This window comes from Psammomys obesus, unplaced genomic scaffold (genome assembly GCF_907164565.1).
Source record: "Psammomys obesus unplaced genomic scaffold, mPsaObe1.curated_primary_1811, whole genome shotgun sequence".
NCBI lineage: Eukaryota > Metazoa > Chordata > Mammalia > Rodentia > Muridae > Psammomys > Psammomys obesus.
Genome location: NW_026596125.1, coordinates 2147758 through 2174177, shown reverse-complemented (window position 1 = coordinate 2174177; position 26420 = coordinate 2147758). Strand labels below are relative to the sequence as shown.

General features: G+C 45.7%; 2 protein-coding genes across 3 annotated transcripts in view; one reads left to right on the top strand and one right to left on the bottom strand.

Moving 5' to 3' along the window:
- The first annotated feature begins 4323 nt into the window (after window positions 1-4323).
- Avpi1 (arginine vasopressin induced 1) lies at window positions 4324-10333 on the top strand. The gene is made up of 3 exons (XM_055630028.1): window positions 4324-4507; window positions 8547-8822; window positions 9741-10333. Exons 2-3 carry the CDS (start codon window positions 8557-8559, stop codon window positions 9901-9903), a joined length of 429 nt encoding a protein of 142 aa, XP_055486003.1. The 5' UTR covers window positions 4324-4507; window positions 8547-8556; the 3' UTR covers window positions 9904-10333.
- A 1155-nt stretch (window positions 10334-11488) lies between these two features.
- The window catches only part of Pi4k2a (phosphatidylinositol 4-kinase type 2 alpha), a 31606-nt gene continuing 16674 nt past the window's right edge, over window positions 11489-26420 (bottom strand). Inside the window, exons 3-9 of one of the 2 annotated variants that reach the window (XM_055630018.1) lie at window positions 25776-25907; window positions 25208-25361; window positions 19757-19818; window positions 17972-18071; window positions 17091-17224; window positions 16082-16141; window positions 11489-13769 (exon numbers count right to left, since the gene is read on the bottom strand). In XM_055630018.1, coding sequence (XP_055485993.1) covers window positions 13608-13769; window positions 16082-16141; window positions 17091-17224; window positions 17972-18071; window positions 19757-19818; window positions 25208-25361; window positions 25776-25907 — 804 coding nt within the window. In that variant the 3' untranslated portion in view covers window positions 11489-13607. The remainder of the gene's footprint in view (window positions 13770-16081; window positions 16142-17090; window positions 17225-17971; window positions 18072-19756; window positions 19819-25207; window positions 25362-25775; window positions 25908-26420) is intronic. The other variant, XM_055630019.1, reaches the window with a different exon arrangement.

The following is a 26420-nucleotide window of genomic DNA, read 5'->3' as shown; positions in this document are numbered from 1 at the left end:
GAAAGAAAGAAAGAAAGAAAGAAAGAAAGAAAGAAAGAAAGAAAGAAGGAAGGGAAAGGAAAAGAGAAGAAAGACTGAGTCGGGCACTGGAAAGATGGCTCCGTGGGTAAAGATGCTTGCCATCAAAAGCCTGACTATCTGAGTTCAATACCCACAATCCACACAGTGGAAGGAAAGAACCAATTCCTGCACATGGACAGAATCTGCGGGGAATGGGGGTGAGACCAGTCCCTATAAATGCAATAATTTATAGATGCTGAAGTCTCTTATATGAAATAGCCAAGTATTTGTGCTGGAGTGTGGCTCCATTGCAGAGCACAGGAAAAGCACATATGAGGCCCTGGATTTGATCTCAGCATAACACTAACACACACACACACACACTCACTCATAAACATGCATATGTCTATACATGTTTATACAACATACTTTTTCTCATACATTTTCTGTCAAAATAAAATTATTTTTATTTTATTTAATTGGAATCCCGGGACTTAAACATAAGACCTCGCATGTGCAAGGTAAATACTCTATCATTCCTCTGTACCTCATTTGCCTTTTTCAAATCTTTTCAGTCTAAGGGCTGAGTTAGTTCTTAGTTCTCAGTTCAATCCCACGACCACATAAGCTAGTGCAGAGAGAGGATCGGAAGTTCAGAGACATCCTTGGCTCCATATCAAGTTAAGAGGCCAGCCTGGTCTACACTGAAACATTCAAAATAAGACAGACAGACAGACAGATAGACAAATAATCAGGAAAATAAAACATTTTCAGCCTGTGGCTGTTTGAAGCTCTTAGCCTGCAGTATTTTCTCCCATTGTCACAGGAACACTCACACTAAATCTCGTATTAAACATGTCATTGTTTATTTTGCAGCGCTGAGGATTGAGCCCCTGATGCCTTTCATGCTGTCACACTTCACAACCAAGCTGCAGCTGCAGTGTCAATCATCCCTATTTTAAAGACAAGGAAGCTGAGGCGCAGAAAGGTTCAAGCACTTGCTTAAAGAAGAATAAGCAGAAACCCTTTCCTCGGGAGTGAAAACAGCACCAGGTTGAACCATACAGGAGCATGAATCAACTACATGTCTCATATGCCCTTATGCAAATATCTTTCCAGGTCCTGAACTGGGTGGAAAAATGGATGAAAACCCCCAGCCAAAACTAATCAAAGCCAGAGTTGCCCAACGTGTTCCCAGGCTACCATCAGTCTTCGTGAAGCTACTGCTGCGACGTGACTGGAGACAGAGGGCTGCTGGGAGACTGGTATCTATTACAAAATAAATACTCTATCATTCCTCTGTACCTCATTTGCCTTTTTCAAATCTTTTCAGTCTAAGGGCTGAGTTAGTTCTTAGTTCTCAGTTCAATCCCACAACCACATAAGCTAGTGCAGAGAGAGGATTGGAAGAGCCATAACAACAAAGGCCTGTCTTTACTTTAAATTTTCATATTTTGTTCATCTCAGATTTTTGGCATCTGTTTTGATGTTGTTCCCAAAGAGATGTTATCTATCTTAATTGCTGAGTTTTTTTTTTTTTTTTCTTTTTTGGACTCTATGAAGTTTACAACCCAGAAGATATCTTCATTGTTCTCATCTTCATTTTTTATTTTATTTTATTATTTATGTACTGTGTATGTGTGTATGTCTGCATGCCAGTGTCAAGGATGTGTGTGGAGTCAGTTTTCTCCTCCTATCATGCTGGTCCTGGGGGCCAAACTCAGGTTCCCAAGCTTGGTGGCAGTGCCCTTACCCACGAGCCATCTCCCCAGTCCCATTCATACCATCTCAATCTGGGCCCTGGATGAAAGGAAATCCTTGCCCGGATGGCACTAGGGGACTTTCCTCTAAACAGGGCCCCACAAAGCTATGGTATGGTGACCCACATTTGTAATCCCAGAACCCAGGAGGCTGAAGCAAGAGAATTTGGGATTCGAGGCCCATCGAGGTCACCGTTTCTGCCACAATTCTGTGAGCCTCACATATCCCCATTGCTGGCGAGGTTTCTCGTGGCCCACATGACTAGGGGAGTGCCCTGTCCACTCATCAGAAATACTGAATCATGTAACTGTGGCAGTGGAAACGGTTCCACCGGGTAGAGCGCACCAGTACATGCCTGCAAAACTGTTTGGAGACAGCAGACATTCTCCACCCAGCCTTAGTCACATCTGACCCAGAAGCCACAAGTTCCTGATTCATGCAGGGGTGTGTGTACCCGTCAGAGCTGGTGGCATCAGAATTCCCGGGTCCTTCAACCATGACACTGAGAGTCTGGCTTCCTCGGGGCTTAGGGCGTCGAGTGGGTGAGAGAGGGTCCCTGGGTGTGAAGCCTGGCCTGGGCCCTCCTCAGTGGTGTATCTGGAAGCAAACTTTGAGAGGAATGGGCATTGCTAATTTCATTTGTGTGGTCTTGCTCTTGAATCTCTGTCTCTCTTCATTTGCCCATGACTTCAGGAAAAGCAGAGAAACCACCCTTAAAGACATCCCTTTGTTGTTCTGTGCAGAGGGACAAAGAGGAGCTAGAACTGCGATGAGAAAAAATAGAAGCCAAATTCCCCTTCACCATGCATAAAGGATCCCACAAATCCCAGGTAGTGGAATGCTTACATTTTTTTTTTAATGTATGTACAAATGCTCTGCTTGAGTATATATGCACCAGTTATGTGCTCAGTGCCCTCAGAGACAGAGAAGTATGTCAGATCCTCTGAAACCGGAGGTACAGATGACCATGAGCCGCCACGTGGGTGCTGGGACATGAACCCTGGTCCTCTGCAAAAGCAGCCAGTGCTCTTAACCACCGAGCCATCTCTCCAGCACTCATAATCTCCTCCCCACCTGGAACTTTTACAGAAGAGAAACTAAACTTAGAATGTCAACTTTGAAGTGAGAAAAGTGAGGGGAACTTGCTGGCTACCCCTGCTGCCCAGGCACCGTTCCTGACACTTCTGTACAAGAGCACAAACAAGCCCTCCATGGAGGAGACAAGCATTTCTCCAGAGCCTGATGGAGCTGTGCCCGGCTCTAAGTGCCAATTACCCCAGCATTTAAGAGGCTGAGTTGGAAGGATGGAATTTCCAGGACAGTCTGAACTACAGAGTAAAACCCTATCTCAAAGCAACAGACAGACAGACAAGAGCTGGGCACATAGTTAGTTCAGTGGTAGAGCATTTGCTTTGCATGCTCACGGACCAGACATCCAGCAGTGAAGAAGGAAAAAAAGAGCCTCATGGATCCCCTGCAAATCATTTTCGTCCTTTCCAATCCAACTTCCTTGGAATTGGTGAGACCTTCTGAAAATGCAAACTGAATACCACGAGGAAATAAGCCAACACTTCTAAAGTGTAGACTGCATTACAGGGCCGCAGAATCCCTATTCATAAGTCCAAGTCACACTATTTCCTTGCTTATAGACTCTCTGAGGGGCAAAAGCTAGGCTAGCGTCACTGCCTGCCACGAATTCTGCTTCCCAGCACGGCTATTCATAGCGAATCTCCAAACCTCATTTCATCTCCTTGGAAAAAAGCTCTAGCCTGGCTCCTGTATGCTTTCTTCCTTCTACCTTCATTCTTCCCAGATCCATTCTTCCTCGTTCTAAAAACCTCAACTCCTTCCTTTCACTGGTTATGTTCCTTTTTGTGGCTTCCAGGTCCTCCCAAAGATGCCTCCTCTTTACCCTCTTCCAGCTTTACGTGCTCACGATTGTAGTCACATACTAGGTGGTCTAGACTCTCGCGCTAGACTCTTAACTACCTCAAGGTAAGGGCTGCAGTTCTGCTACTGCCCATCAAGGAAATAGAACTGGAAAGGGTCGCAGTGAAGATGTCCAACGAGTAAGGAACTTCGAAGTACTTCCTCCCTTAGGTAACTGGCCCAAACTCTCACAGTTGCTACAAGATTTGAAGATCATTCGGAACGCAGGCCCAGAGGTGAGTTGAATATTAGGAGCTGTAGGTCACGAAGATCTTAACACCGGAACCCGACGCCCACGCGCGCTCAAACTCGTCCCAGAAAAGGGGCAATCGTCACGTGTACCCTGCAGGGCCGGCAGCCTCCGCCGCACCCGGGGGCAGGAATGCGACCCCGCCCCGCCTGCGTGCGTGCGTGCGGGCACCACGGAGCCGAGCCCCGGGACTGACGTCAGCCAAGGGGGCGCCTGCGGGCATGGGGAGGGCGGGCGGGCGTGGAAGAGGAGGACCCGGAGGACACGCCCCTCGCCAACACTCCGCCGGGATTGGACTCAAGGAGTCTCCGCACAGGGTTTGGAGGCGGACACGGGGAGGGGGCGGGGCGGCACACGCCCTTCCCCTTCGGCAGCGGCTGATTGGCCGGCGGAGCCACCGCGTTCCTCTTGGGAAGGCTGGCTCGGCGGCGAGCTGCTAGGCTGCGCCCGACGATTGGCTGTCGAGGGGCTCGCAGCACTTTCTCCGAGGAACTGTGGCTGGGATCCAGGCGGCCCGGCCAGACTCCGGGCTGCGTTCCGCCCGCCTCGGGCAGCCAAGGCAACCAGGTAGGTAGGCCACGGTCCGGCTCAGCTCTGCGCGGGAGCGCGCGGGCGGACGGTCGCTGCTAGGAATCCGTGGGGTCGCACGGTCCATTTAGGGGCTTCCTTCTGTCGGCCGCCACTTTTGAGCCCTTGGGGCCCACGATGCTGGGAGTGCCGCCCTTGTAACTTCGGCTAAGATACCCTCTCCCAAGCTCTTAGCCAGCCAGTCACCTACCTCCGCTTGGCCTTGGTGATCACCGCAAGCAGCCCGGAGCTGCGCCCGCCCTTTCGAAAAGCCGGAGAAGAGGTTAGAGTGGGCGTCTTAGCAGCGGGATCCCGATTGGGGGTCCTGCTGGAACTGGCTATAGGTTGACTCGACACTAATCTAACTTCCCATGGCGCTCTGCTCTATCTCCGCTCGCTCTAACTCCAGCGCAGAGGCTGGCGTGGGAGCCCTGTCTGCGGATCGTGGCGACCTCCAAAACCCCCAGACGCAGATGGCAGGCTCTCAAGAGGTTTCAGAACCTTCTGCGCCTTGTTTCAGCCATCTCAGCCAAAATAACACCGGTAGGCGCCCAGGTCAGACCACCTGGTTAGTAGCCTACGACCACGTACCAGCCTCGTGCTTGAGCAACTTACTCCTTGAGCTCAGCCTTTTCGTCTGGAAAATGAGTCTAACAAAAGTGCTCTCACTACAAGGGGGAATTAGGGTGCCACCTCAAGGACCGAAAAGTCCTCAAAAGTGCTCTTCTGTGCTTGACACAGCAAGCTCCCTTCTATGAAGTTAGTCACAAAACCACAGTCTCTTTGAAGCCTCCTGGGTAGTTTCTGCACATGTCAGTGAGGATAACCACGACCATGTTCCTATATAGCCGTGTTAATAGCCTTCCCCTGGCTTCATTTCTCATTCAACAAGTATGCAATGTGGAGTGACCATAGTATGCCAGGTACTAAGATGGACACCCTCACATTTCACCTCTGTACCCAGTAAGGAGTTTTCTCCCCCTCACCATTTTGATCGATGAACAAAATGAAGCAAAGGAAAAGGGAGAGTTGTCCAAGGTCACTCGGTGATCAGCGCCCCTGCCAGGGCCTTGGGAGTTTTGAATTCTATCAAAAAGGGTTATCCCCCTGCTCTATAGTTCATCTTTCAGGTCATGCCTGAAAACCAGTCTGGGATAGGGCCCAGTTTCTTTCTTTGCTCTGGAGCACAGATTTGGAGCAGTATGTGGAACAGGGGTCCATTCGAATGTGTTCCCCACTTGAGCAGCAACCTCGAATTTGCCTGTTGTCCACAGGTCTGTCTGCCTCTGTTGTTTTCTAAGAGTCCCTTGACCTGAATTATAGAATTGCCATCCAAGGTTATTCAAAGGTGGCAGCCTGAGTAGGGAGCAGGAAATGGCCCCCACCTGGGTGTGCTCTGCCTCCAGGGATATCTCCACCTTCCTAAGAGGAGGTGGTGGGATGAGAAACAGACCAATAGTGGAGCTGATAGCACATGCTACAGACAATGCCCCCACTGTACATGGTCTGTGCTGCCAGTCCACTGGCTGGGTGAGGTGGGTCTTACATCCTTGTGAAGAGCTCGATCGTCTTCCTTTAATGCTTGACTCAAAATAAGTTGAACTTTGTCAGCCTCGACACCCAGTATTTACTTTGGGGGTTCATACCTATTGTGTCCATTTGAAGTCCTTCCTCATCTGTGTACAGACCCATGCTTATCTTTTATGTCAGCTCCAGAATGAAAGCTCCGCCTGTAATCCTTTAATAGGCCCATGCTTTCATTTTCCAGTTTTAAAAAGTACCATTGTTCAACTATACACTGAGCTTCCTGGCATAAGGTCTTATCCTGGAAATTAGGAAGAGAGTAGGGGCTGAATGTTGAATGAGACAGGAAGTGTCTTCTGACAGTGTTCCCACGTCATCAGTTTTCCAAATGTTCACCATCTTACCCTGCCTGGAATCCTTTACTCTGCCGTCTGAATCCCAGGGTGAAGCTCCCACAAGTGAAGGGCCTCCAAATCTGGAGGTGCCAGGCTTTCCCCGAGCTCATAGAGGGTGTGATTGAGGCTGGACACCAGACTGCACCATGGTTTCTTGCTTGGGTGTAACTCAGCTCACTGGGGCTGGCCAGTTTAAAGCCTTGCAGGCCTGTAGAAGTTGCTGGAACTAAGTGGACAGCCATTTCCTCCTGCCAGACAGTGCTATTTGAGCTTCAGTCCGTTCTTCCTCTACAGAGAGCATGAGATTGCTGACTCTGAAAACGGGACGTCACCCCTTCTTCTACCACTCCAGACCAGCCTAAGAGTCTACCTACAGCTTGCCCACTAAGTAGTGTTCCGCTTTTGCCAGATTCTGACCCCTCCCCCCACTGTAGCAGAACAGTATCTGTCCTTTAGGGACGCTGGGGGTGGGGAGCAGAAGGTAACTACTAGTTGAGGCGTTTTCTGGAAGCTAATTAGTTAGACCTGTCCACACATGCAGCTCCCAGACAACCGAGAACAGATAAGCAATGTTCTTTAGTACAGACCTGTCCTTGTGGCATTGACGACTCAACACTGGTGCAAGCCCTCTGAGACCACCAGTTGCCAACCTGCTCTCAGAGCAGCAGATGCAATTGGCAGAGAGGATGGGCTATTCCTGAGGCCTATGAACTAGCAAGTGGCAGAACCAAGGCTAAAAAGCCACAGGATTCACATGCCAGCGCCCTGTGTGCTGGGCTGGACTGCAGTCCTAGAATTCTTTAGTCTCAGCTGGAGATTTTCTTCTGAAAGGTGCCACCGGTTCAAAGCTAGTCAGCAGCCTTGACTCTCAATACTGCACATACTTCACCTGTGGGATAGCTATTGTCCTTCACTCCTCATGGAAGTGTGAGAAAGTGGGCTAAATTGCTTGCCCTGGAAAGCAGGTGGCCCAGTGATTTAAACTGTGGGCCACAGTCAAAGGACATGGTGCAACTTGGGCCTGAGCTCTTGCTTCTTTTGCAGTGAGACAGTGTAACAACATCTTCTGGGGTTGAGGACTGATGTCATGCACCTCAGCCAGTGCACAGTAAACACCCACGCTTGCCTTTCTCATTGGCCTGAAAGTGTGCCTTGGTCACTTATCTTTCATTCTCAGCATGTAGATCCACTAGTTCCTGGGGACTATCTACCACACAGGTTTTAACTGGGTTCTATTTGAGAGACACGTTTTCTTATTCCTATTTTCCAGATAAAATACTTTTATTATTTTATCTGGGTTTATCTTAATACAAGTCTTGAAAAGAGAGTGGGCTTCTTAGGATAGAAACTAGGACAGTGTGTGTGTGTGTGTGTGTGTGTGTGTGTGTGTGTGTGTGTGTGTAAACTACTGCAATAATGTGGACGGAAGGCCAGAGCAAGGGAGGGAGTAATAGTTCTGAATAGGGTGATGATTCAGACTTCCAGAGAACAAAAGAACAGCAGGTGAGGGTGAGGGCTACTGCTGTAAGCAGGTTGAGAACAAACTAGAAAAGCTTGTATTTGTGTCACATTCTTTAAAGATGGCATCATGTTGTCCAGGCTGGCCTCAGACTCACTATATAGCTGAGGACGACTTTCTAGCTTTTTAAGATTTGCTTTTATTTCATGTGTATGAGGGTTTGACTGCATATATATCCATGCTCCATGTACATGCCTGGGACCTACAGAGGCCAGAAAAGGGTGTCAGGTTCCCTGGAATTGGAATTACAGATTGTTGTGAGCAGCCACATGGGTGCCAGGAACTGAGCTCCATCCTCTGCAAGAGCAGTTCTGCCAAGCCATCTCTCCAATCCTGATTTTAATCCTCCTGGCTCCATCTCCTAAGTGCTGATTACAGCCATGTACTACCATCCCTAGTTTGTGTGGGGCTGGGACTCAAACCCAGTGCTTCATGCATGCTATGTTCCCAGCCCCCCTTCCACTCTTTGCCTATTTTATAGAAAATATGTAACTGTCTCTCTATGAATACATTTTAACTTTCCCTTGTCCAGTTTGTGACCAGCTGCTGGTTGACAGCACCTCTGTCAGAGTGCTTATGCCTCTACCTCTTTCATCCTCAGAGCACCGGTGATGGGGACCCCAGCCTCTGTGGTGAGCGAGCCACCCCTGTGGCAAGTTTCAACTGAGGCCCGGGGCCGCAAGCAGGCCTCTGCTAACATCTTCCAGGATGCTGAGCTGGTGCAGATCCAGGGCCTGTTCCAGCGCAGTGGGGACCAACTGGCTGAAGAGCGGGCCCAGATCATCTGGGAATGTGCAGGGGATCACCGTGTAGCCGAGGCCCTGAGGAGGCTGCGCAGGAAAAGGCCCCCGAGGCAGAACCACTGCAGCAGGCTTAGGTAGGTGCTTGGGATGGGAGGGCTGAGGGGAGAGGTACAGGGATGCCTGCTGCACTGCGCTGGCTGTGTGACCTGGAGCCAGTGACTCCCCCTCACTGTTCATGTTTATATGCTGTGGTCCTGGTACCTCAAAGATATTATTGTTGGAGTCACATGACCCTGTCATCCCCATAGGGAAGAAAGCCCGGCAAAGCAATACAACCATATTTCACAGTGACTCTTGGCCAGGAAAAAGGGAATATTTTGTTTGGAAAGAAAGAAAAATTACCAGTAGTAGAATTGAAAGGCAAGCCTGGCTAAAGCCTTAGGGAGGACTACAGAGATAATGGCGTTATTCCTGTGGAAATCCTACAAGCAGTAGAGATTTCCTCTGGCCACCTACCTTTGTCCACGTCACTGCGGCCCAGCAGTAGTGAGCCTCAGCGGACCTGGATACACTATCTGGCTTAAACCCTTCAACACAAGTTGCCCACTAGAACCCTCCATAGTCTGAACACATCCTCAGGTGTGAGATGGCAAGTGAGTGTTCACTGCTGGCACTAAGTGACATCATGTATGCCTGACTTATGGTGCCATGTATGCAAGGCAAAGAAAGTAGGGAGAAACTGTGGTGGTGCAGCATTCAGGAAGCAGGCAGGCAGATTCTGTGAGTTTGAGGCCAGCCTGGTCTACAGAACGAGTTCCAGGACAGCCTGGGCTACACAAAGAAATTCTGACCCAAGGCGGTGGGGGGGAAGGAAGGTAGGGAGAGACTTGAATGTCCCATTCCCCCATCTAGCCCCATCCTCTTACCGTACAGTTGGAAAGGTTCACCTTGTCATACAGTTCTGGGCAGAGTCTCATTTTATCCTGAACAGCTTCCTTCTCCACCATGCTCTCCGTTCTGACATTGGCTTATCACACACTTGTTCCCAACAGAGTGCCAACAGAGCCTAGTTCTACAACAGCTGACCCACAGGACAGCACCACTGACACGGCCTCCAGTGAGCAATTTGGGAACTCCCGGAGGACAAGTGCCAGAGTCCACCGAAACTGGAATAAGCCAGACCCCACAGGTTACCTCCACCAGATCAGACACTGACCCAGTGAAGGGGTGGGGAGCTCTTTGGAATACTGCAGGGACGTTTGTCAAAGGGCTTATGGAGTTAAAAAAGGAGACCTGAGCAGAGCCCTGTCTAGTGATGGAAGTGGCAATAAGAATGTCCTCCTCAGTTCAGCTCAGAACCAGCATTTGCTGGACTCTGCACTGTGGGAGACCTGTTCTTACCAAGCAAGGTGATACCAAGGTTGCTCATGCCTCAGCCCTTTTGACTTAACAGTGGAAGTGGGCTGCATGGCATTCCACTGGGTAAAAGAAATATGCACTCAGATGAAGCATCTCACCATTTCTGCCACTAACTGCCACAGTTACTGTCACCTCCCAGCAGCCAGCTGTCTCACACCCCTGTGCCACAGGCCAGTGCAGAGGGGAAACTTGTTTAAGTGGAAAATAAAAAACATTTGAATCAGGATTGTGTGAGTCTGTTACAGAAGGGGAGAATCTCAAAACAGAGGCTTCACCCACATAGGGAAGGACAGGATATTATTCCCCAGGAGATAAATCTGGGCTGTAAGCTGTGCTTTCTCAACTCCAGGCCCTGGAAATCCTGGTACTACAGCATCCCTTCGAAAGGAGAGTAGATTGCAAGGGAAATGCGGGCTCTGCAGCTAGTCCTGATCCACAGGCTGTTCCATCAACACAGCAGGCACTTGGGTACTGGGTCCTTAGTAGAGGCTGCAGCTGTGGTGAGCACCCTCTCTCAGAAGGCACCATCAAAGGCCAACCATATTCAACCTGTGTGACACAGGACCAAGCAATCACTCTTACATGCCACACTATGGCCTGGTAACCTAGGGGTGAAGGGATCTTTGTACCACTCCAGACTGTGTGTTCATAAGCACTCCCCTCTCCCAGCCACCCCCAAGGGACAGTGGTGTTCCTATATGGCAAGATTGCTCTCTGCTGGCCAAGCAGAAAAGCCAACCTCTCCTAAATTTGCCTCTACAGCAGTGTTCTCACCCTTCCCCCCACCCCCACCCCATAGCCTTGGCTTTCCTGGACTTGCTTTGTAGACAACACTGGCCTCAAACTCACAAAGATCCACCTGCCTCTGGAGTTACCACAACGTAAGTAACTATTAAAGGGCCATTGAGAAACAAAACCTTTCTAATATTTCCACCCTTTAATATAGTTCATGTTGTAGTGACCCCAACCATATTTTGTTGCTACTTCATAATTATAATTTTGCCGCTGTTATAAATTATAATGTAAATATCTGTGTTTTCTGATGGTCTTAGGAGACTCCTGTAAAAGGGTCATTTGACAACCCCCCAAAAAAGTCTCGACCCACAGGTTGAGAACCTCTGCCCTACACTTAATCCCAGAATTTGCCTTTAAGGAAGTGGCCAGGGCAAAAACTATAGATTCCTACCAGAGAAAAATCTTATCAGAGAGAAATCTGTAATAAAGTCTTCATACTACTGATGCAGATTCAGGTCAGGCTTTGAAATATCTTAGGGAAACAGTTGTCAGGAGCCAAGTCTCTGTAATTTCATGAAAATGTCTCTCTGCCCTTAAAACTGCATTTACCTTGTCTTCCTTCCCCCAAAGAAAACTGGACAAAGAGGTCAGAACTGGATTTGTTATTCATACATTTGCATTGATTTAAATACAATACATACAATTTCTACAGTGCATTAGAAGAATTGGGGCAGCAGCGCTCGCCAACCAGCTTCCATTCCTAGATATAGGGGATGGGCCTAAGGTTGGCAGAGGGACGGCTGTTCTGGAAGTACCTGACACTCTGGGCTCCCGGCACTCCCAAAGTCCACATTCAAGGCAACCTGAGTACAGGCTTCAAGGGAGAGAGGCAGGGAAGGACGCCTGCACCCTTGCCCACCAGGCCTGGCACTGGCTGCCTCTTACATTGGACCCAATTTCCTTCTGATGGCAGAGCTGATCTGGATGGAGCAGGACAGTACACAGAGCCTGGTGAAGCCCTTGGTTCTCTCCAGGCACCGCTGGCCCTCTCCAGCACCCCAGTGAGGGCATCTCACCAACAGGCTGGTAAGAAGATGTCTGTGAAGAATGTCACATACCTGAACCCCTGCTGGCTCCCGTGATGAGGAGGCAGGAATTCTCCCAAACATGGTTTCTGAGGCCAGAGTCCAAGGGCTGGATGGGATTGTCAGGATGGGGCAAAAGACAGGGCCTCTGTCCATAGGGCATGCATATCCAGTGCTCAGAAATTTGTGTAGGCTGAGTGGAAGCCCATAGCAAGCTGGCTCCTGGGCTGGAATGGACGGGGAGCAGCCGGCTCCAGCTGATGGGAGGGCTGTGTGCCTCTGCCCTGCCTCCTGGATGGTGGGAACCAGGCAGGCTGGTGAGACACATAGCTGTCTGTGGTCCTCATTCCCTTTCTTTGGTTTTTTTTAAGCCTTCAAGACAATTTCTTTCCAAGGCTGACTGACCAATTGTAGATTGTGAGAACCCTCAAGGGTCCACAGCACAGGGTGTGAACACTGCTGCCTACTCAGCCACAGATGTCCCCCTTTTTACTCCCTCCTGAAGCTAATTCTTTGCTTTGGTGTAGAAAGGGTTCAAACACCTGGCAAAGGAGAAGACACATGGAAGCATCTGGAAGCAGGAAGATGCACACTGAGCTGGGCAGGCACTGGGGGACTGTTTGAAGGCCTCTCTCCAAGAAGCTGAGGAGAAACCAGCCCAGGACAAGAAGGCAGGGAGCCAAGGGGCACTGCCAGTTAGGAGGCAGAACACAGGTCCTATTGCTTTCCAGGCAGCAGTGGTAACACAAGAAGATGCTGTCCTCGCCCTTTGTAAACTGACTGACCCACAACCCCTGCTGAAAGCCACCCCAGAACCCAAACTGAACTCATTTAAAAATTGGGAAAAATGGTGGAAACAACAGAAACCATGTAGGAAAGGATGGAGACTAAGGGCCCAGGAATGAGGCTGTGCCAGGCTCCCCTGGAGCACTCCTAGCACCCAGAATACACTTAGGCTAAGTCAGTTACCTCCACATGCTACACATTCTAGCAGAACAGAACTGCCAAAGCTAGCCTCTCCTGCTTCAGCTGAGTGCTGGGCAAGCTGCAGCAGGGCAGAGAACAGAAAGACTGTATGCAGAGATTCTGAGAGAGCAAAAGCCTGCTCATTGCCACATGTCAATACCAGTGTGGCAAGAGAAGGACCAGTTTGGCAAAACCAGAAAGGAATGGCTTCTGTCTGTGGGCCAGTGATGGGCCTCTGACACAGCTCAGTTCATGGGAGTATCAGAGCGTCTAAGCAAATTTAGATTCTACATTAAGGGGTTCTGATGTGAGAGGGTCTAATCTGGGTTTTCCTACAGCATTTAAATTTTATTCTGCTGGGGTTTTTTGTTTCTTTCTGATGCAGAATATAATAGGAAACTGGATGGAGAGGGCTGTCAGGGAAATGGGACTTTCCCAACCTGCCACCAAATACTGGGAGGAAGTTGCTCCTCCTCAAGCCTGGGCTCCTTGCCTGGACACCAGCCTTCCTAACACTCTGGAGGTCCAGGAGCACTCTTGTACCTGATTGTGCTTCTCCCTGTGGGTAGGAAAGCCCTGAGGGAGGCGGCAAGCAGAGAGGAAGGGCTCTGAAAGGCTCTGCTGTGTACCAGCTTCTCTGGCTTCCTTGAACCTGGGTTTCCAGGCTTCCTCCCAGCCTGTCACCTGCAGGATTTCTTCTGCTTGCTTCTAGGGCTACCACCATGAAAAGAAGGGCTTCCGACTCTGAAAGCTCTGTGTGTAGGATTCACTTGCAGACCGCTGATGAGAACGGGCCGTCTCGACAATCACGGGTGGCATCTGGACAAGGTGCAGGGGACTCTTATTGTCTTTTAGGGCCTGGGTCAAATTTAGGATCTGTATTGAAAAAAAGAAACCAAAATGAGTGAGAAAGGCCTAGTACTCTAAGCCTGCCTCTGCAGAAGAGTACTCTCCTTCAAGTAAAAAACAAATAACAACAGAAATACCATAGAAGTAGAATAATTACAAAAGTAGGAATTGAGGGCTGGAAAGCTCAGTGGCTAAAAGTATGTACTGCTCTTCCAGAGGACGTGAGTTCAGTTCCTAGCACCCTTGTCAGGCAGTGTTTCAACATACCTGGCCCCATCTGAAGAGTAGGTAAATTGTCTGAATGTGTGTGACTAAGCAAACTGTGATTCTCTGAGTCAGGAGGCCAAAACACAGTCCTACCCTATGATTATTTATCCACAGGGTCATCAACTGATCCAAACAGTTTCTAAACAAGTGGCATAGGTCAGATTTCTTCTCTGCTGGGTTCCTTGCAAGTTTCCCCACCATTGTCCTTTGCCAGAATCACTGTAGGTCCGCCCCTAGGTATGCAATCAAACTATGTTTGAACCAACACTTCCTTGTTTATATCACATCCTGCTGCAAAAGCTGTTCCAAGGACATCAAGAACACAAAGTAGAGAGAAAGATAAAATAAAAAATCACCTGCCATTCTCTCCTACCTAGATGATGACCCTAACTGTGTAATGGGAAGGCTGCTCCAGTGCTGTCAAGGGACTGAGAGGAGAACTGACTGGAGAAGACAGTACGATATGAATGAGGTACCACCTGTACTGTCTTAGTAAGCAAGCCAGTTCCATGCTGAGGCCTGTAATATCAGGTCTACAATGTTGCTTTCCAAAAGTTATGGCAGCCTCATTGGGCCCTTACTTTACTTGGGAAAGGTCAGATAGATTAATAAGATGGCAGCTCTTAAAACCTCTTGACTATTCCATTTCCAAGAAAAAAGTGCTCAGCAAGCCCAAAAGCACTCTTTGGGCACCTTTAGCTAAGTGATAGGAAGAAGTAAATACATACTTGTGGTAGAAAGACTAATACATTCCTTGAAGATTCAAATTAGTAAGATAATTATAGCTACATGCCTATAATCCTAGAACTTTGGAAATGGAGGCAGAATGGTCAAGAGTTCTGGACTACATAGTAACTTTAGGTCCAGCCTGGGCTATAAAACAACCCTTCTCAAAGAAGATAAAGATTCAGGAAGTGGGTGTGGTGGTGCACACCTTTAGTCCCAGCATTCAGAACACACAGGCAGGTGGATCTCTGTGAGTTTGAGGCTAGCCTGGTTTACAGAGTGAGTGTCAGGATAGCCAAGGCTGTTACACAGAGAAAGCCTGTCTTGGGGGAGAAAAAAAGGATTCAAGAAACTTACTTTTCTATTTACAAAGTTGTTATTAGCTATATGTGTTGAATACTTTCTGACATCAGGCACTATCCAACTATTTTGAACAATATATCTAATTATAACTCCATGAAGCAAGCACGTGAGAAAAATGAAGGAAAGAGAGATTTAGTAGATGTCATGGGTAGTAAATGGAAACCCCAAGCTTCATATCCAGGTACTCTGATTGATTTGTATGCTTTACTGCTGTGCTCTCTTTAAGTGATACTTAAGACACCAATAGTAGAGTTTTGTTTTTGAGATAGGGTATAATTACATAACTCTGGCTGCCCTGGAGCTCACTATATGGAACAGGCTGGCCTCAAATTCAGAGATCCACCTGCTTCCGCCTCCTTAGTGCTGGAATTAAAGACATGCACTGCCATGCTTACAGGGCCTACACAGTTTTGACAATACAAGTTTCTGTAGTTCCCTCTGAAGGTGAAATAGAAAGGAAGACTACAACTTGTAACCCAAACAACAAAATTATAAATATGAATATCTGCATGCTTACCAAGTGACAGGCAATACTGTCACTTAACACTTACCATGAATCCTCTTGTGCACTTGTTCACAACAAAGAAAAACAGTGTCACTACCCTGTTTTATAAACAAGAAATTCGAACTCCTGCCCAGCAGCATAGAACCTGTAACTTCTTTGGTGATCCAGCCCAGAGCCCAGTTCTCAGCCACTGAGGCATGCAGCCTCAAGGCCAGTGTGCTAATTTACTTACCATTAATGCACACAGCAGCTGGTACAGGGCTAAACAATCAATGAGTCAGCTATACTGGTATCAACACTATGGAAGAGGTAGGAGACTGCAGAAGGCTACCTTTCCCCTCCTGTATTTTAGGGCAGAGTAACAAATATATATGGCACACAGTTAAAAGGGTGACAAACACAACCCTGCTACGTCTGCTCAACACGTGGATGTCACTGTTCCACAGGGAAAGGACAACAGAGGATGTCCCAGGCTTACCTGGCCTCTCATGACAGCAATCTGCTTATGGAACTGGCCCCTGTCAAAACCAGGATCTTTCTGCAAGAAAAGGGAAATGATGGAACCTGTGCAAATGCCTCTCAGGAACCCATTTCCCCCCACCCTCAACTTAAGTTTCTAAGAGTAGCTTATTAAGTATGTGGCAAGGAAGCAGTGGGCTAGAAAGTAACTAGACTGTTTCCTGCCCCACTTAGAACACTGAACTTCTGATCCTCCTGCCTCCTCCAGCTGAGTGCTACAGCACACAGGATTCATGTGGTGGTGGAGATGGAACACAGGGCTCTCTGTATGCTAAATAAGCACTCTGCAAACGGAGTTATATCACCCTAGCATTAGTGTTAAAGTTATTTTTACAAAACTGTGTATCTCAGTTTCTCTCTTAACCTGGCTATCACACAAGTAATTGAGACTCTTTTATATTTGTTTAATAATAAGCTTCACAACACTATAACTGAGCAGTTATTAACTCTATTCTTAACCCTCTAAACTAATCTGGTTTCCTCCCAGTATACATTCCAGAGATACTTGCACTTTGTAGCTTTCCTGCTCCAGCTCCTCTCCTGGTATCTTTTGCACCCCTCCTGAGGCTGAATCCCCTACTTCTTCCTCTAACTCCTGCTTCCCTGGCTGGCAGGAAATCCAGCCCTATTCTTTCCCCTGCTCAGTGATTGGCTATAAGCTGCTTTATTGGCATATCAGGGGACCATTGGGGAGCAGTATTTACATAACATTGAGACTGGAGATTCTCAGAACAAGGATTGCAACCAGACATGGTGGGAGGGATACAGAAATCAATATTTGAACTACACAAACAACCTTCTGCCTACCACACTAGGACTGGCATTTCTCTCAATCCTTTCAATCCCTCCAAACCAGCTCCAGCTTGCTCTTCTGGCTAACTCAAGTCAGACAGGTGTAAGACAAATCCTTGGCTTATATCAGGACTAATTAGAAAACCATGAAGAATGCCTTTTTCAACAGGGCTGACCTTGAAGAGTTCATATAGGTCCTCCTCCAAATCCTTGACGAAGTTAGGGTCTGAAATCTTTGGAAGAATCAAATCTTTGATCTCCTGAGAGAATGGGACTTTCGCCTGAGGCAACCAGGCCCAGTAAAAAGGATCTGAAAAGAGAAAAGGCTCACAGCAAAGATGATGTTGGAAAAGTCCCCATCCTGGGTCTTCTATCAGGGTTCTTTCCAAAAGAAAACAACTTTTCCCCAGTACAACAGAAAATCAACATCATCAACAAAATCCACTTCCAGGAGTTGCTGACCTAAGACTGCATGACTAGCAAACACAGGACTCAGGAGTCACACACAGAGCTGCCTAGCTTCAAAGCTCGTACCCAGGTGACATGTGACTTTCCACAGACAGGCCAACGCAGAAGCAACTACTTGCTAGACTTTCAGATGGTCCTGAAAATGAAGGCTGGCGATACAAAGGAGGCTAGTGACTTTGGACTGGTACTTCTTTCCTTCCCACAAATTCTCAGTTATAATGGGGTATGGAGTACAACAAGGAAGACAAAACACTGATAGCAATTTATCCGCAAAAACCCAAATGAAATAAAACATGGAAAGATGAGTTTGAGAAGAATGCAAAGTAAAAACGAGGAAAGTCATCTTTCTTACTCACTTACTTACTTTGCAGAATTAGGGATAGAATCCTTGGGCCTTACACATGCTACACACCCAGCCCATATGCTTCTACTCTCCCATTACCCAATTACCTCTAGTGGAAATAATAAGTGGTAAAAACTATAATAGTTGATACTGTGAAACAGTTGCCATATGCTGCTAGCCATTGCGTAAAAGGCCTAAAGCCACAGTATGAACTCTAATTCAGTAGCCCAGTGCTCTTAGACTCACATGCCCTCCAGGAGTCAGGATGCTTCAATGGGAAAGCCAGCCCATTGTCGATGGCAGCCACCTTGATAACAGGCTCCTTCACCACCACCCAGTCTGTGTCCTGCAGAACAAAGAGAGACTTGCCAGTCAGGCTACACAGAGGAACTACTTGCCAGGCAGGCCAGCCAGGGCTACACAGAGAGACTCAGACTCAAAAAGCCAACCAACCAACCAACCAAACAAGAAAGCAGCAAGACACCTTATCTCAGACTCTTCATCTAACCTCTACTGGCTTTCATATTGTTTTCTAGACCTGGTTTGTTAGTGGCATCTGCTTCATTTATAATCTGTTCAAGGTTCTCTGACATCCCTCGCCACAAGCCCTACACTCAAAGACAGGGGTCTTACTATGTTGCTCAGGCTAGTCTCCACCTCCTGAATGCTGGTGTTACAAGTGTACACCACATACACTCGCGGGACATGTACATTTATAAGGACTTGCCTGAGTCCTTAGTAAGAAGGATAATGACAAAAACAAAGACACAGTTATAAGTTATTCTAAGGTAAAACAGTAACTTGAGATTAGAAGGGGAAAAAATCTGTATCAGCCAGCCAAGGTTTTTTAGCTCAAACATGACTTTACTGGTAATGATGATAATGTCCCCATTTTCCAGAAAGAAAACAGGATCAAGATGACAGGTGGCAGCTGGGTGGTGGTGGAGCACACCTTTAATCCCAGCACTTGGGAGGGAGAAGCAGGCAGATCGCTGTGAGTTCAAGGCCAGCCTGGTATACAGAGATAGTTCCAGGACAGCCAAGGCTACACAGAGAACCCCTGTCTCAAACAAAACAAAACAGAAACAAAAATGATGACAGGTGGCTTGTTTTTATACAAGGTCATCATCATTCCTCAGTGATACATAAAAATGGAAAAGATAAGCCTGGCATTCAGGTGGCAAAAGCAGGTAGACCTTTGTGCGTTTAAGCCCAGCCTGGTCTGCAGAACTACTTCCAGGACAGCCAGGTCTACATGGAGAAGCCCTGCCTCAAAAAACAAAACAAACAAATGAGAAAATGACAGACAGGAACTGAGTAGAAAGAATGAGCAGCCTTGACAGGCTACACCAGGGACACTATGCCTATGTGGTCCCTGATTTCTTCTGGCTCACTGGCGCCATCACAGAAACATAAATTACAGCAGAGATGGCTCAAGGTTAAGAGCACTGGCTGCTCTTCCAGAGGACACAGGTTTGATTCCTAGCACCTGTGTGGTGGCACAGAGCCATCTGTAGATCACATACACTCTTCTGGCCTCTGCAGGCACCAGGCACACATATGATTCACAGACAAAACATTCATACACATGAAATCGATCTTTAAAAAAAAAAAAAAAAAAAAGCACTGACTTTTTTTTCTAACTTGTAGAGTCCTCTATTTAAAAAAAAAAAAAAAAATGCCCGTGGCTTAAAATAGTGGAAACCACTGGAATAAACAATATTAGGTAGATTCATTTACTGTAGTATTTCTCAGACCTTTATTATGCTATGGTGCAGCATGAAGCTCGAAAGAAAGAAAGTGAGTCTGTAGTATGTTCCAGCCTTACTCCTTTTCTTGATGCTATTCCAATTAACATTACTCAACAGGATTTTCCTGAAAACACACATTGAAAAAACTATACGCATTATTAATTTAACTTTAAACTCTGTTTCTCCGACTCTTCTGAGCTTTTGTACCTAAATCTCTATTTTGTGTTTCTAAGGCTTAGTCCTCCCACCCTCCTCTTTGAGATGTAGATCAGCCTCTTACCCGACAACTGGAACTATCCATTGGACAGTCATACTTGATCAGCCAATTGTCATTGCCTCGGTCTGCAAACAGAAACATAAAGTTAGCAGAAATAAACTATGTCTGATTTTAGAAATGATGGATTAAGCATTTTGGATACTTGGACCACCCCTCCAACTGAGATCTACTATAAGGCAAAATAAAGTATTTTTAAATCTCTGGAAGGCATTGGTAATTTTAACAAGATCATAAAAATTTGTATCAAAATCCCAGTACTCAGCAGGCTGAGGCAGGAGGATCATAAATTCAAGACCAGCCTAGTGTACTTATCACAAGACTGTCTTGGAAGGAAGAGAAAGAGGGAAGAAAGAAAAGAATCTAAGGTCTGGGTCCAGGCCAGAAAGAGCACACACAGAAAGGACCCCCTATTTATAGCTTCTCTCCCCTACTGCAGCACCAACTGATTTGGGAAGAAGCGGCTGGAAGGCTGGGAAATGGGGCAGTGGCTCTTGAGAGAAAACTTGCAACCCAACTTGGAAGCAAACCAAGCTCTTCCTCAATACCTGAAGCTAACGTGACCCTGGGCTGCTAGTGACTTAGGTGCTGGTCCTTCATGAACTTTACATCTCAGACAAGATCTGCACCAGCACCAGAAACTTTCAAACATCTCTACAGTTTCTGATAAAAAGTATCTGAAACCAAAGTAACCAAGCATACAGAGACATAAATGACACAATAAACTACCCAAGAACACAGACAAAAATACGATGAGAACAGAAATGAAACCATGAGAACCTGTAGTGCCTCCAAACAAGACATCTTATATAGACTTTTAAATGGCCAAGTAAAATATTTAATATCTTCAGGAAGATAAAAGGTACAGCCAGGAGTGGTAACATAGGCCTGTAACACCAGTACTCAGGAGGTGAAGACAGGAAGACTCGGAATTCTAGGTCACCCTGGGCTAATTAATACTGTCTCAAAACATCAGGAAAAAAATAAATAAAACTAAAGGCAAGATTAAAATGTCAGCAGAAAACAAGAAAAAATAAGAAAAGAACCAGGTCCCAATTCTAGAACTGAAAAAAAACCACAATCATGGAAACTGGAACTCACACCATACGGGTTGGTGGAGCACCCCTTTAGTCCCATTACTTGGGACCCAGAGGGAGGTGGATCTCTGTGAGTTCAAGGCCAGAGTAGTCTACATAGCAAGTTAGTTACAGGACACTTAGGACTACATGGTGAGACCTTGTCTCAAAACAATAATAATAAAAATAACAACAAAAAAAAGGAGGAAGGAGAAGAGGGTCACTCAGGAGGCTGAGGCAGAAAGATCATGAGTTCATAACAAACCAGCCTGGGTTATACTATGAAAAGGCTACCCCCACAACCACCCCAAAACAAACAACAAAAAGATTGTGGTCAAATGAAAATAGCTGAGTCTGACAAGCCAGATTTTTAAAATATAAATGCACATTATGAATAAATTATCCTTGCAGGTTAACAAAGTACTCTTGTAGTTGGGTGTGGTTTGACAGGCCTATAATCCTGACATTAGTGAGGCTTCACGCAGGAAGATCAAACATTCATGGCCAGTACAGTTTACAGGCTCTCTCACAAAAGAAGGGAATGAAAGGAGAAAGGAAGGATTGGGGGAGAAAGTAGAAAAGGAGGCAAAGAGGCGGGGGGGGGGGGGGGGGGGGGGGGGGGGAAAAAAGAAGAGAGGGGGGGGGGGGGGGGGGAGGAAGGAGGATGAGGAAACAATAATATTAGATAATTGTGTTACTTGAGAAAAGGTTAATGGTTTTACAAAGTTTCAAATCTACTGACTTTTTTTTCTTTCTTTAGGAATTTTGAATCTACTTTCTGTGCTGTATAGGATTAACAAATAAGTAAATTTATCATAATTTTTGTATTTATTATATTGTAAATACTTGTAATGGGAGCTAGGTTTGTCCATCTCCAGAAAGGAATTGTAATCAAAAGAGAGTAAAATGAACCTGGGTCTGAATGAAAATGGAGGTATTCATATGAACTTATAAATTTCCATAGCTGTAAATACACCCTCTTCCAAAACAGGAACCTCAGAGAAATGGCAATTCCAGCTTGGGACCAGAAGATAAACCTAGAACATCTTCTGCCAGAAATTAAGGAAATGCTTGTAACACACACACATCAAAAGAGCAGAGGAGCACTGGACAAATCAAGAACAATTTGAGCATCAAAAATAAGGACAGAGAGTGAATAAATATATTAAATAAAAATTATGTGGCTGAGTGGTACATATATTTAGTCCCAGCATTCAGGCAGCAAAGACAGGTGAACCTGTGTGAATTCAAGGCCAGCCTGGTGGTGTACAAGTTCCTGGACAGCCAGGGCTATATAAAGAGACCCTATCTCAACAAATAAACAAAGTCTTTATGTTTGCGTCCCATTGCTGTGGCAAAGCACTTGGGAAAGAAATCAGCTTATAAGGAGGAAACATTAGCTTGGTTCATAGTTCAGCCCATAGTCACTTGGCCCTGTTACCTTTGTGTTTGTGGGAAGCAGAACACAGTAAGGAGGATATGGTGGAGGAAGATGCTCACCTCATGGTGGTCAGAAGAGAAAGGACCAGGTCAAGACCCCTTACTTCAAGAGCATGACACCAGTGACCTAAACTTCTGTCCACTAGGTTCTATTTTCTACTGCTTACATAAAGAGACATTCCCACACCAAGTGTGGATAAATTATATAACAGAGAAAAATCCAAGAGACAATCAAGTTAGCAAAATTAATATCAATAATAGGATACTATGTGCTTCCTAATGTTGCTCTAAGACCATAATACCACTTCTTTGATACTCCTGCCAACACATGCATAAGTTAATCTAATTGTGAGGAAAAAGATACATCAAGCTGAACAGCACTCTAAAACAAACAAGCAAAATAATCACTGGCCTTCCAAATGACATTCTTCCAAAATGCCAATGTCATGCTAGACTGAGAACTGTTCCAGACTGAAGGAAGAATAAGAGATAACTATCACACATAACTGGTTGTCCAAATGTCTTCTTCACAGCCCACCACTGGCCTCCTGAGTGCTGGGATTAAAGACATGTGCCACCATGCCTGACCTCTGAGTGGTTTTCTAATTTCAGCATTTGCTCATATCCCTTATGTTCTGGCTTCCTTTTCTTACTTTAATTATTCTTCAAAGGAATGTGCATAGAGAGAGCCAGCCCTGTTAGGCAGGTCTAACAGACACATATGCACACAGAACTCTTCTTCTCCTCACACTTGCTTCTCACTGTACATGAAACATATTTCAGAATGATCAGATATGATGCCAGACTGTCAAAAGACTCTGAAAAAACAGGTAAGAGTCAAAGTACAAAAGGGTATGTTCCAAGACTCCCAACAGATGCCTAAAACTAGAGCAGAGTACCAAACTACATAAACCTGTTTCCTCTCTTACATATATACTCTGATAAAGTTATCTTTTCATTTAAAGGAAATACTTAACACTTTCCTTTGATCTGTCCCAACTGCTAATAATCTTGTGTTAATAATCTTGTATTTGGGACCCACTATTCAGGAAAAAAAAAAGGATTCTTATGGCAACGACTGAAGGATTAGCTAAGATCACTAACACTGACTGACAGACAGATAATTCTGAAATGCAGATATTCTGGACAGAGAGATGACTCATGTCCTGGGTGAGACAGCAAGAAACTTTAAGCTACTCAGAATGGAATAATTTTTTAAGTTACATAATACTTATGCATTATTTATTTCTGAACCTTCCCATTTAATATTTTCAGACTACAGTTAACCATAGTAACAGAAACAACAGGCAGCAAAACTACAAAGAAAGGAGAACTATGGAATAAAGTTAGTAATCGAGCAATAACAAATAGAAAACTGGAAAACTATGAGGGTGGGAGAGTGGGATTGGGAGGGAATGAGGAAGGGGCTACAACTGGGATACAAAGTAAATAACCTGTGATTAATATAAAAAATAAAAATTATTAAAAAAAAAAAAGGAAACTGGAAAACTGGGCACAGAAGCTAATGCTTGCATTTCAAGAAGCAGGAACAGTGCAATAAGTTCTCGACAAGCCTGAGCTACACAGCAGTTCCAGGACTGCCTGGGTTACAAGGTATAACCTTGTCACAAAAAAGAAAAGAAAAGGGAAAAATAAAAATTAGAAAAATCAGAAAATTTCATAATTAAACAATACACTCTAACCAATGGATGAGAGAAGAAATCGTAACGGCAGCTAAGAAAAGCTTAATAGACGATGGAAACAAATACACACCTTACCAAAATGAATAGGGTGTAACAGCACAGTGTTTAGTGATAGACTTAAAGCTATAAATTTTTACACTGCAAAATGAGGAAACTCACGAATTAACAGCTTCGCCTTATGTTACAGAAGCAGAGAGAACAACCTGACTGAAAGCCAACAGATGAAAGGATGTAACACTGGCCAGATGCACCCTGAACAGAGACTAAACAAAAAACAGAACAACAATGACACCAAAAGCTGGTCCTTAAGACCAACAGAAACCTGTGATGGCATACGCCTTTAGTTACAGCACTTGGGGGTGCAGATGCAGGGGATCTTGGTGAGTTTGAGGCCAGGTCTGATCCACATAGAGAACTCCAGGACAGCCAGAATGACATGGTGAAACCCTATCTCAAAAACCCAAACACATAAATAAGCAAAGGTCAACAACAGGGAAAGCCTTTAAGATAAGAGAAAAAATAAAATAAAATGGCAAAAAAAAAAAAGCACAAATATTACCAACAATTGTATAGAAGTAAAAAGAATAACCAAGATGAAATGGACTAAGTCCTGATTAAACCACAAAAGATCATAAAATCTCCTAAGAAGCTTGACTAGTAATCAAAAATGTCCTGCTAAGAAGGTATGAACCTAATGCTTCTATATTCAATAAATGTAGATTTGGTCAGGTCAGATGAACTCAAGTTTACCAGCATACTAAAAAAAAAAAAATCATGCCAGGCATAGTGGCCCACTTAATTTCAGCACTTGGGAGACAAAGGCAGGTGGACCTTGGTGAGTTCAAAGACAGCCTGGTCTACCCAGAGTCCCAGAATAACCAGAGCTACATAAAGAAACCTTGAACAACAAAAAGAAAATCAATGACCCAAGAATCTACAAAGTCAGAAAAAGATAAATACTGCCTTATTCAATCTCTAAGAATGACTAGGAATCAACAATGACCTCACTTTTCACAGTGTTTTGAAGAGCCAGGTAAATCCCAGCTCAAGTCTCACTACCTCTGGTAACTTGCAGATGCTATAACCTGGAAAACTGGTCTGCCAGGCCCTCTCCAAACATGCATACCCATCTGAACACAGGAAACATCCTCCTCATATGGTATGTCCTCAGAGTCCCAGGCCTGCCTCACCCCCTCAGAAGTCTGGTAGAAGGCATGGGCGCACCCTTGGCTGCTCACCAGTGTTGCGGATGATGTAGTCCAGCACCACCAACCGCTCAAACTGCAGTAGGAGTTGTCGGTTAGTGTTCTCAGGGAGAGGTTCTGCTTCAAAACGCCGCAGCCAATAGTCTGCATCTTTGTAGCCTTCAACAAAGAGCTGGAATGACCCGACCTACAACCAAGAGGAAGGAACAAAATCATTTCTGTAGAGACCAAGGTAAAAAGCACAGAAGCAAGCCAAACACCCACAAAGACCCTGTGGGTCAGAGAAAAGAACGTTTCCAAGAGGATCGCGCCTTTATTTCCTTGTAAGTACAGGGAAAAGGGGATGATATTCATCCACCCAAGGTGAAGAATCCTATTCAAATGGTCTAGACTCTGGAGGAATGAAGTGAGAACTGTTAGGTCTATATTCCCTGGACTATTTCCTAACCCTGATCTCTGACAAAAGTGAGAAAGACAAAAGAACCTCATGCAGGTCATTCACATGCACAGTCCAAGTCTACAAGTACCTTGCTTCCCCTCTTGAGTAATTAGGGCACCATAAACCAACAACTTTGTTAAGTCACAGAGGTAAAATCTATACCTTTGGTGGTAGTCCAATGCGGTTAAACCGCTGCCCAACTTTTGGCACTTTCTCTAGTGCAAGTCGCTTGCCCCTGGACTTTACTCGGTCAATGGCACTGTAGTTGAAGGTTTCACTGGCAAGATATACTACCTATAGGAAAAAGAGAAAAGATACTTAGGTTAGAGTTATGTTTAAGAAAGGAGACCAAGCTGGGTACGGTTGCACATGCCTGTAATCCTAGTGCTCAGGAGGCAGAGGCAGGCAGATCTCTGAATTTGAGACCAGCCTGATCCACAGAGGGATTCCAGGACAGCCAAGGCTACACAGAGAAACCCTGTCCTGAGAAACTAAAAAAGAAGAAAGAAAAGAAAGAAAGAAAGAAAGAAAGAAAGAAAGAAAGAAAGAAAGAAAAGAGGCAGGGGAAGGAAGAAGGAAGGAAGGACGGATGGACACCACTGTGGCAGAGAACAGCAGGATGATCAGTAACACCATTCCTCTTCCAGGAAAGAGAAAGCATTCAGTCTTATGGTTCAGGGTAGTCAATATGGCTAATTTTGGATAACAGTGTTGGGGGCTACGCAGAAGGAACAGCAAAACAGCACTAGAAGTCATGAAATAATGTGGCTTATGGTTGGCAGAGCCATGGAGGACCTGAGGACTTCA

Bases quoted from the DNA above. Each gene is read 5' to 3' on its own strand.
- Avpi1 (XM_055630028.1), top strand. From the start codon at position 8,557: ATGGGGACCCCAGCCTCTGTGGTGAGCGAGCCACCCCTGTGGCAAGTT. The intron at 8,823-9,740 runs GTAGGTGCTTGG...TGTTCCCAACAG, and splicing joins AACCACTGCAGCAGGCTTAG to AGTGCCAACAGAGCCTAGTT.